At 40.3% G+C, this 12,317-nt stretch overlaps 1 protein-coding gene across 1 annotated transcript in view; it reads right to left on the bottom strand.

Annotated features, from left to right (window-relative positions):
* Window positions 1–12,317, bottom strand: part of tusc3 (tumor suppressor candidate 3) — a 65,442-nt gene that overhangs the window by 16,098 nt on the left and 37,027 nt on the right. The window contains exon 6 of the mRNA XM_058641762.1: window positions 11,928–12,017. Coding sequence (XP_058497745.1) covers window positions 11,928–12,017 — 90 coding nt within the window. The remainder of the gene's footprint in view (window positions 1–11,927; window positions 12,018–12,317) is intronic.

Consider the following 12,317-nt stretch of genomic DNA (forward strand, 5'->3'; position numbering starts at 1 on the left):
AACTCCCACTGCTGACTATTCAAAGTGCATCTAACCTGTGCAGCAGAATGTCACATAGTCCAAAGAACCCCAATCCATCAAATGTCAAAATTGTTCCCGATAACAAGACAATGCAGCGGATGATTTTTCTACTGTATTTTGATTCTTTTCTGGACAAAAGAGGAACTGTTTGGGGAAATTGTATAGTACATGCTCGTAAACATTCATTCATTCACCAGAAATCATAATGCAATAATGCTATTTTTCATTTTATGTTTTTTTTTTTTTTTTTTTAAGAGAAAATAAAACAGTCTACTACCGAGGCTGAGGGTATTTATGTAATTTAACATTTGTCAGATTCAAAAAGCTCTCTTCCTCTCAGAGACAAGTGCAGATAAGGTAAAAGACGTCAAACACAGTGCCCAAAAAGTGAACTGCCACAAACACACAAAAGAATGACAATTTAGTCTCTGGAATTGCTTATGTTGCATTTGTAATTTGGATTTTTTTCGTCTATAGTGGCTGAAATGTATTAAAAAGTATTGTATGTGATATAAATAGTCAGGTTAGTCCGTTTGCCACTCCACCATTCTACACGATCACTCCAACCATGCCATGCTGTATTCAATTTACACTCCATGTGTGATTAGAGAAAAGAGAAATGGAGAGGACAGCAGGTCTCATAGACCCCTTGTGGTACAAGGAAAAAGCACTTGGTGGTGTGGAGAGGCTTGCGAGCAATTTAGCGCAATTGGGGCGCTTCGGCATCCGGTGTGTCCTCGCGGTTAAGAGTCACAACCGGAGCTATAAAGCCTCTTCAGTGAAATGGCAGTGTCTTCAAATCCCGAGCGAATTTCTCTGATAAGATGGAGGAGGCCTAATTCTTCTGGTCTGTGTGCGTGTGAGTAATGAGAAGATGAAAGCAACTGAATGAAGGAGACAAAGAGGAAGTCTTCAGGAAATGAGACAAATAGGAGGACAGAAAGAGAGGAGGGGAGTCTTTTTGTGTCTTTCACACTGTTGAAACATTGCCGTTATTGGCATCTAGGTTTTAAGCTCATCGAGGGCATCATTTTCCACTCGACTGCCCCAGTGTTCATTTCTTTCCCTATCAAACATAAATAAGGATGGGAAGATGAATAGACGATGACAAAGGAGGAGGAGTAAAGGGAGGACAGATTTTTCTTGCTTCGGTGGAGAGAAATGAAGAATTTTTTTTCACTTGAAAGCATACATAAAGATGACAAAGACTCAAGTCTAAAACAGATCCCTTTGTCTTCAAAAACAATTGCAGATTGTTGAGTTGCTATCAGGATGCTTTTCATATTGACTGACAAACCACAGTTCCTATTAAAAAGTTTGCTGTGGATGTGCCGCTCTTTATTTGGAAGTTTGTGAAGGTTTGCGGCATTCCTACTCACAACATTCACAAAATACATTGTCATCAGGACAAACCGTTGAATTCCTGTTATTTTAAGATTAAACTCACACGCATACACGTGTCAGATACTGTGGACCAACATAGTGAGAAAAGAAAAAGATTGTGGCGTTCCAGCACAACATTTGTTATTTTCTAATTTGTCTTCTGGACGAGCGCACATGAATTTGAAAGCCAGCATCCCGAGTCGTAGTTGAGCATTATGACTTTTCGGTTGAAATGTTTCAACCGTGCCACTTTGAGCACAGCACACGTTAATGCATCACGGTTATGAGGGCACCAACAAGGTGAAGCAAACCTTTTTTGAAGGCTTTCAAACACCTGGCCCTGAATCTGCAGACACTTTCGAGGACAATGTGTCAGCAGAAAAAAAAGCCACGCTGCAACAACAAGATGTTAGCCTGATGCTAACATTACACCCACTGCTAAATATAAGTTTCCTCACGTCATGCAACAAGTAACCACTATTAGCACTAGCTACACGATTGTTGGTCTGGTGCAACTGGAATTAGTAAACTACCAGGTGCAAACTAGCTTATACTTTGGTTTAGTGATTACCAAATCCTGAATTTAGTGGAGACTTATGCCAAATTGGTGCAACCCCACCCAGAAAACCAGTCCAACCCAGAATTTCTGCCAGTTCACTTTCACATATTCAGACTCCAGGGCCCTTCCCTCTACATTGTTTTTTATAATAAACCTTTTAAGTAGCCTCATGTATTTGCACATGAATTTGCACAATCCACAAATCCCTCATTTGTCAACGGCTTAAATATCATGGATGTTGATTTATAGGTAGAAAGCCTCACAGTTTTCGAGAGTGACAACTAAATTGTTTTTCTAGGCTGTATTTCTTTTCCTCCATTACTAAAACAAACATTTCCTTTTACATAGGACTGGCAGCATTAAGTCAACCATGATTAATTAAGAGCAGACCTTCATGCATTGATTGCACGTAGCGTCTTGTGCACCATGTTCTCACACAGAGTGTGTTGGAACTGCTCCCTCGGAGAGATGAGCGCGGGGGCAGGAACTCCTGCAAAGTGCAAATGCTGTTTCATTAGCATTTCTTCTGTAGACATTGTGTTACCTTAGCGTTAGAGCACTTTGTTTGATTTGATAATCAATTAAATCTAAAAGTCAATTTGATGAAGTAACTTTATTTGCATTCATTTGATTTCCCCAATCAAGACCGGTAAGGGGTGATCTACATTGTTAATATGGGCTTGTTGTGAATTTTGCGAAGTCATACAATTTTAAACGTGATAATAACTCAATTAATCACGGTTAACTATTTAAGTTCTGAGATCAATTGAGAAAGAGAAATATTGAGCGTCTGACAGGCCAACTCTTTACGAAGACACTGCTCTCTACACGATACCAACTGAACATTAACAGAAACTGCAGATACAAGCAATGAAAAAGAGCAGTGGTTGGGGGATGAAAAATTCCTCAATCCATGGCCAGGCACTTCCAATTAATCTGATGGATTAGAAAGCACCCGTTCCATTCATTAGTGAGCAGGGCAGGAGAGTGTACCTATGCATGTGTATACTACAATCTACTTACTCAATGTGTGTTTAAAGACCGAACTGTTAATGGAACATATTTCTATGTGATAGAACGGGTGTGTGTTGGTGTGTGTTCATTAGAAGTGCGTGCATCCAGGTGGTCTGGAACCAAACATATCCACAGCTCATTGATATCCCACGGAGATAAATGGGAAAGGTAAATAAACATTTAAACTCCGTAACGCACCCCCTAATTTATTCACACATACAGGTTACCCACATAGAGCAACTCGTACACTTGCCGTCTCTAAGATGGGGTGTTTTGCTGGGTACGGTTCAGATACATTTGTGGACATGCATCGTGCATCCAGTGCTTTGGGTTTTCACCATTTTGTTGAAAATGCAACTCAAGTGAATTGTACCCAATTATCTTCCTCTTATCGGTAAATGCAGTGAATCAAACCAATAAAGGCTTAAATCCAAGCAGCTCTCATCTGAAAGTGGCCATGACATTTGTGGCAATCAGGGCAAATATTTTTTGGAGATCTTTACAGTAATCTCATGTAGAGTCAGGATTTACAGGATTCACAAAGCTGACTTCAATTACAGGAATATGTATCTTAAAAGCATGTCTACAAGGGTATTGACTGGCTTGTGGTTTAAGAATGAACTCAGATGACTAACAGAAGACTAACATTGACAATACATCCAAAATAATGCAGTTACGAAAGCCATGGCAAAATACCTGCTTTGAACTACGTGGCTGAAGACCACTGTTTACAAAAGACGAAATCAGACCCTTGCACAAGACTATAATACAGAACTATGTCAAACACACAACTTGATGTGGACACAGAAGGGAAAAAAACCTAAACCAGGGACCCATAAATCAAATTATCGTCAAAGGAGAAGTTTGGGATTATGTAACATTTTCGTTCAATTCAACAAACGGAACCAGCAGTGTGTTTGCAACTCTGTTTGTTCAGACTAGAATTTCACAAAACAGCTCGGCAGGCATTCACGTTTCATTTGATGCTGAATATATGGAAGCAGGTCACCGAGCCTGACAATAAACTGTAGATCACTGTAACTTGAGGATTTGGTTAATGAAAGAGAATATACTGCAGACTTACAATTAGTGGTCAGGGTTATAGAAAAAGAGGCAACACTCGGTTCACACTTAAGTTGATGTACTTTCATCATACAACATAGTGACTCGTACTTAATATCCTCGGTGTGGCTCACCTTCACAATTTTAGACATGTCCATGCGGTGGAGCTTTCCAGTAAAACCTCAGACTCGTGCTGTTCTAATTGATCTGATGGATTAGCCTTTTAAAATCCCAGTTTCTGTGAATGAAACATCAACTCTGTTTGTCTACAAAGTATAACAATGATGGACAGTATGCATGAAACAATCAGACTAGCTGGCAAATGAGAGAAAATTGACTACGGGAATGTATGCAAATAAAAGCTAATTAAAACCAATTTGCCCAACAATAATAACTATGCTTTTAATTTATGAACATCGATCGCTGCACAGGAAAATACATTTCATTTCTAAAAGCTGTAATGCTGTGAGTGAGCTGTCTGAAGCAATTGTAAAAATAATCAGTTCTATTCACCTTTTATGCACCGCATTCCTCAGTATAATAAACTACACCGGATAACTTGATTCAAGGTGTGAAAGTCTTGGCAAATATAATTCCAGTGATGAGATTATTCCCCCAACGGGTCTGGGGAAAACATAATAAAGGTTAGCTCAAGAAGCCAAAATATCAACGTCATAACTCTGAAATATGTCAAGACTTTTATAAAACACCTTTCCTGTGAGTAATTTGCTGACGTGAAAGGCCTGGGTGTGTGTATGTGTTCGCGTACTCATTTTAATACACTGACATTAACATCTTTTTCTATTTAGAACTGCACAACACCGCCCTTTTGTTAGACTTTGGAGCAAAGGAGATAATATGCATTTACACACACACCTTGGAAAGGTGGCTATCAAACGTGTTTCTTAATGTGTCACATCCTGCCATGCCACAATTCAAAGTTTATGAGCGATAAACACATTTTTTTTTGATTTGACAATTCTCTTCTAAAAACCAAGCCGTTGCACTTTTAGCTGCTAATTCCCCAGGGCTAGATAACCTTCACAATACAGATGTATGCATCCCTTCTCCATCCCATATCATGTGTGTAAAGTGTGTGAGTGCATTTGTGTGTTTTGCCAAGTAAAAGGTCAGAAAGCACTCAGACAGCAAGAAGAATAAATGAAAAGTCAACAAAACAGGAGGGAGAGGAAGTAACGTGAAAGTAGAGTGAAAGTACATGCTTCATTTATAAACAAAAAGATAGCTCTGACTGCATGCGTTGTTGTGAATTTAAATAACGGTCATGATGCGTGAACTTTGCAAGGACTCCGGGGTTAGAATTTTAGCCAGGATTTTACCTACTATAAGAAACATAGATTCAGGTGGTGCACTCAAGTGTTACGGGCCCAAAGCTTAAGCGAGTGCCGACATGAATCATTCAGAGTGAGAGTACAAATGTGTTGACAAAACAAAAAAAAAAGGTAAAACTGGCTATAAGAATCCCATTTATGTCTGTTCATTAACGACGCCGCGCTAGATGCGACTGTTATTGCCAAAGTAATCAAACAGCTAATAAAAGGCTTCTGCATATCTTCATTTATCAACTTGGGATGACAGTTACAACCACAGACTCTGACCTGTGAGGTAAATAGGGAATATCTTTGTAGATGTCAAAGGTGGGGTAAACTATTTTGAGGAACATCTGTTGGTATTTGGACTCAACGATGAAACAAATACAGCTCTTATCATTGTGCGCCTTCAGAGGCTCCGCCTCCAATATTCATACATTTGGTGTCCGTTACCTGAGGCTGCTTTGCCTGGTCATCCTCTCATTAATCTTGCATAGCAATGATTCCATTATTGCGTTTTAGAGCTGCAACAAGCGATTATTTTCATAATCAAGTATTTGTTTGTTTGAACAAGGGCCTTTATGCATGGAGTTTGCATGTTCTCCCCGTGTCTGTGTGTGGGTTTTCTCCGGGTTCTCCGGCTTCCTCCCACAGTCCAAAAACATGCAGTATGGGGATTAGGTAAATTAGACACTCTAAATTGACCATAGGTGTGAATGTGGGAGTGAATGATTGCTTGTCTCTATGTGTGGCCCTGCGATGGACTGGCGATCTGTCCAGGGTGTACCCCGCCTATCGCCCTGTGTCAGCTGAGATTGGCACAGCAACCCTCCCGCGACCCTCCTGGAGAGGATAAAATTGGTAGAAAATGGACGGATGGAAGAATTTTATTTGGTCCGTAAAATGTTTGAAGACATTTTGGAAAAATGTTGTTTCCCAAACCTTGAAATGATGATGCTCTCAGATGTCCACAAACCAAATAAATTCTATTTGAATGATTTCTTTGTCAAATGGAGCAATGAAACCAGAACATATTCACATTTGAGAAGGTGAAAAAAACAGAAAGCTTATTTTAATTATTTAAAAAAAAAAAAACCTCTACAACTGAATCATCGATTAGCCCTATCTTGTTTAAGATGAAGCAGGTCAATCTTTATTTATAAATAGCTCCAAGAAAGAGAGTTGGCATATCCATTGCATTCACTATATAGTATGAGAATGTATGAACAATTTCAAACCCCCAAAAAACTAATACCCTACAGAAACTAAGGGTTTTATGTAAACCCCAACTAACCTGTGTAAAATTCAGCTAAATGCCTCCACAACAACATGAGAGAAGATGGCGGAAGAGGGAGAGATGCTTACAGGGTGATAACTAGACAGGATCAGACCTGTTACCTTAAGGGACCACACCACCTGTTCTGAAGCACAATAAAGCACTGCAATGAGTCAGAGAGACCGTTGAAAAGTTAGTTGAGAATAATTCAAACTGGGAATAAAAGCAATTAATTGTTGGCTTAGGGCTACAATAATGGGATTTAAATCTCTCACGTAAAGGAGAAATATGGTGCAACATATCACTGCAGAAATTTAGCCGTTGTTGTAAAATCTCATTTACTCCCACATTACGTGGTTCAGTGTTTACACAAATTAACAGTTTAATTACCCAAGAGTCAGTTACAGCCATTTAAAATCTGTTTTCTTTTCTTTTTTTTTTGCAAACATGTCAAATGAGCTGACTTTCATTTCCCTTCATTCATTGATACATGAAGCCATTGATACACTGACATTAACCCAATCAATTCACGTCTTCATCCTGACTTTAATCAGAGCCTCATCAATTAGGTTCTGCCTCATTAGGGCCAGGTTTTGTTCCTGTGACAACTGCAAATACACTATTTAATTGAATAATTCAGTGAAATCGACATGGAGTAAATCCATACAAACCTAAAAATTTGAGCCAATGATCAATAACAAGCTTTTTTTGACGTTGACCTTTGAGAGAATGGACAGCCAGAGGCCAAAACAGAAGAAGCTATTGTATCTATGTAATTGACTGTGCCGATCCCCTCACTCTTAATTCAACTGGAATGGTTGGCAGACAGAAATGAGACCATTGCCGTGTCCTTTGCAGCAATATATCTCAATTTTAAGTGTAGGCCAAGAAATGAAAGACCCGCAAGTAAACAGTCTTGGCATCACAAAACCTCTACAGCCTAATATATCACTTCAGTGGGTTTTTCCATTTTGACCAAATTTTAAATGCAAATTGATTGAGCTCAACATAAACCTGAGTGACAGGTACACAGAGATGTTAAGATGTGCCTAACAGCAGAAAGCTGCTCGCCTCCCACTTGAACACACACCTACAGGATGAAACCATGTTGAGGTTCGTCTGCGTTTAGTTGGAGACCAGCAACACATTTTATTGATATTGTGAAGGCCAACCAATGTGGTGGGATTTACTCATGAAAATAGAAAGGAATGGAGATTAATAAGTGTGGAGGGGAGAGAGTAAGAGGGAGGCAAAGACCAGTGCACACTGCTCTACAACGAAAACATGGTGCAAGACACCAAGCTGCAGACTTTGTGTTAATGAGACAAAAATAATGGACCGATATGAAACTAGCAGGACAAATGAGACGACGGTGGGTGGGTGGCCAAAGTCAAGGTAATTATGGGAAACTACTTTTTTTTCTTTGCACTAATCTACTCTCTGCTCTTTATGGCTCAGCTCCAGGATTAAGTGTTTAAAATATGGATCTTAAATTTCGGGAAAAAAACAACAACAACATTCCAGTCACATTATGTATGAGTGTGTGCACAGATGTGAGTGTGGCTGAGTACGGAGACCAAGAGGGATGGTCATTGTCTACTGGTCTGAGTAAATATCCAGCCTAAAGGACAATTCATTTCACTGCTTCACTGCACAGTTCAATTCTCTCTATATCGGCTCAAAACACACAGATAAACACACAAGCACACTCTCAATCAATCAAACACACACACACACACAGACAAATGTAAAGTGGCACTCACCCTCGCTAAGACAAATAACACACTATTGCCCTCTAAGTCAAAAGCCAACTATTATGAAGAGAACCAATAAAAGTGTCAGAAGTGTTCTTGAAAATGTGAAAGGTTCGCAGTTATGTAGAAAGGGCTGAAGGCAACTGCTGCCAAAAACCATCGAGCAATCATGTGAAATCAGCTGGAAATATGGAAATGCCATCAGCCAGTAGGGTGGAAAAGTGAAAACAAAGAGAGAAACACAGGCCAAGTGAAACTCCAAAATGCTGGCGTTCATATTTAGAGTGTCTCGCTCTTTCTATACATGACTTTGTAGTAAGCCTGCAACGATACGCATATCGAAACCAAAATCGCGACTAACCCATGCTCCTTCCGACTCCCAGAGTTTGCATTTCCAGCGCTAGGAAAGCCCTCAGTGCTACCAAACTTTTTTAAATGATGCCTCCTCCGTCTGCTTGTCATGTGACGACGTTTCCAATCATATGACGAGTGAGCAAAAGTTCAGTTACCGCTAATTCAACAACGTGAGGAGTGGAGGATGCTGGTAGAGATGCAATCTCATTGTTAACAAGACCCACCGCATTTTACCGTTAAGTGTTTAAAAAAAAAAAAAAAACTTCCCCAAGTGACGACACCATCCGGAGATTGAGTTTAGTGGGGCGCGGAAGAAATGTCTACTGTCGCCGTTGTCTGTTATTATTTATATATATTATTATTTCACATGAAGTTGCCGGCTAATTCCGACCGGGTTTATCATGGCACTGCAGATGCACCTGTTTGCGAGGGTCGAGAGTGAGGGGATCAAGCATTGGCTCAGTGTGGTCGAGCCCCGACAGCCACCTCGCACCAGACAATGTGGACATGATGGTGTTTTCATCTTCACTGAATCAATTCTGCAATGCAACACATTTGGTTCTCTTAAGGAAAGGTAGGCGTACAGGCCTACTTTGTAGTGTAGTGTAGCTGTATTTGTGGATGTGACACTTTGAGACACTCAATACAATTTCATCTGCTTGATCATGTCAGGTGAGAGAAAGTAACGTGAAAAAATGAGAGGAGGGGAACGGGAAAGATCACACAGTGATCTTTTCAATATCATCTGCCCATTTGAAGCCTTTCACTGTCAGAAGGACAGAGAGTGGAAAAGTGGAATTTAAAGAGAGCACTGGCAGAGGATGAAGATGGAAAAGCTGGGAAGGGAGGGGGGAAATAAGAAGGAGATGAAGGCCATTTACACAGAACCTAATGCAGCTGTTCCTTCTGCTATGTTGGTTGAGTGGCTGCAATATAGCATTATGGCCTGGAAGCTCGAGAGAATGAGGTTGGGTGACAGCATATGTGTCTGAGGTTAGGAATGAGACTACTGCTGTTAAAGAGAAATGATTAAGGTTATGTAATGAGCCTTAGCAGGTATGGTCCTGTGCAAGGTATAACAAGAAGTTATGGCAAAATAGTAACAGCCCGCAATAACTTCTTATCATTTCAAGGATCACATATATACTCAATGGTCCCTTCATTAGAGAGGCCTTTGCGATGTAATGCAGTCCGAAAAACATACTGATACTGTAGATGCCACGCTGCGACATCTACAGTATCTTCATGAATTTTCAACAATGTTTTGATGACACGTTGCTATTCCACTTGTCTCATTTAATTTGTCACAGACCCTTGATTTCTCAACTTCATGGGTCAAACAGTCGTTTCCCAACTTCCCAACGGTGCACACAGTGGGCCCGCCGCCAGCTCTTCAACTGGCATTTCAGTTTGTTTTCGCCACACTCAGTAATAAATCGTTTATGACCTGCTCACCTCCGCATTTGAAACACTTGCCTTTGGCTATTGAACCCACCAATTTTGGAATTAATGTCTCTTTCTTTTTTTCTTAAATGTCGTTTCCACATTCGAGTTTGTCAAAGGTTTAATGCCGCTCTCATCGCTGTGTCCGGGTCGTGGGCGGAGTCATGACTGCACGGCTGCATGAAACTGCTGTGACTTCCTTTTACAAACAAGTGACTAGTGACTTGTAAAGCAGTTGTTTTCGGAGTAACTGAATCATTAGAATCAGTTAATTAAAACTATTTTATTCAGTACTTCCTCCATGACCGGAGCACAGACTGTCTGACAGTCACTGGACTGAAATACAAAGGCAGGGTTTGTGATGCCGCTCGCGATCAGCAGTGCTGTGGCTATATACACCAGACTCCTCTGTTAAATATTGAGATTTTAGACATTTCCCTGGTAATTCTTGGAGATTAACCCAGGTTTTTAGGATTGTTAAGTCTTTTTAACTGTTTTACAGTTCGGCACAGTTCGGCTTGATTCTTGTGTCGGACGTCTCTTCCTGTGACAGCATTCTGACCAATCAGTGGCCGGCAGTCTGGCGGCGTCACGCATGGTATCGCCTCAGCTCACTTGGAACCTCGCCACACCAGGTACTAAAAAAAGTACCCGGTACCAGGTACTATGGGAGTGGAAACGCAACTTAACTGTGCCGTGGCGAGGCGAGGCGAGCTGAGCCGAGCCGAGCCGAGCCGGTTGACATTACATGGTATAGGAACAGAATGATGAGAATTAATGACAGCGAAGAAAAGGAAACAGGATGATGAAAATAGAAGTGCATCATTGTGCGTGCAGGATGGAATACAAGAGTGAGAAAAAGACAAAAGTGGGCAACATTTCAAATAAAAGGACCACAATTCGACCAAAGTTACTATCATACATTGTTTAACAACGCCGAAGAAGGGATACTGTTTTGAAAATACACATTCTCTTGGAGGATTGACTTTATCGCATATTAATACTTTCATTCCCTGTATGTTTATGTCCATGACCCCACATGTTAATCATTGTAGCCTTTTATGGGCCTCGTATGCATGTGTGCACATAAAAGACACCGCCATACTGTTAACACGTCATTATCATACGTCTTAAACTTCCTCTCTCTTATGTCCCTATACATGTCCAATTTTCCATCTGGCTTATTTCACAGGGTTTCTCAGGATATCTTCATTTTTATTTCACCCTTGAGTGAACAAACTTAAATTATGACCAGCAAGACTCTATCTGGAAATGCTGTGTGTGTGAGTTTGCAAAAAAGAAAGAAAGAAAGAAGGAAAGAAAGTAGGACTCACTTAAGACCGTTTCTGGGGTGATTGTTCCTGCTCTTGAGTAACACACACACACACACACACACACTCACACACACACACTCACAAGCACACTCTGTCCTAGCACTGACCAGGTAATGGTACAAACTTTATTTTACTCTGGGCCAGCAGCATTACAGATGTCTCTACCACTGATCTAATACAGCTGCTCTCTCCATGCTGTAAAAATAGATTAAGTTTAACCTTTAGATATTATTTTCTAAAAACCACCTCTTCCTTTTGTGAGGGAAATAATGATACAAGGAAGAAGTGGAGGAAGGGGGACAGGGAATGAAAGGTACAGGACGTAAGCAACAATGTGGAACATTGGTTGAAAGAGCAAAAAGAATAAAAAAAGAAGAAGAAAGAAGTGATTAATACCACTTGTCCGTTCTGGGGGTTTTTGTGGGCGTAGGGAGGACCTCTGATGTGATTCCACATCTGACCAGATGTCATTGCAAAAACCACACACTATCACAAACACAAAGAAAGGGAGAAAAAACAGGAACGCATATGAATTTAACATCGTTATCATATCAATATCAGTGTAATTATCACAAGGTTCAATGTGTGTATGGGGGTTTGCTGGCTATTGAATATTCTATCCAAAAAGTGTTTGTATAAGGGTGTAATCACTTTAAATTTTAAGTTGTTATGGTTTAGTAGCATTAGAATAATCATAAAAATCAAATCTCAAAGCAGAAACTTATAATTACGCTGTGGTCGGGCAAAGGCCACAGTTTTCTGACATGCTTGGAAAAAGGAGAGATG

This window comes from Solea solea, chromosome 10 (genome assembly GCF_958295425.1).
Source record: "Solea solea chromosome 10, fSolSol10.1, whole genome shotgun sequence".
In the NCBI taxonomy this organism is placed as follows: domain Eukaryota; kingdom Metazoa; phylum Chordata; class Actinopteri; order Pleuronectiformes; family Soleidae; genus Solea; species Solea solea.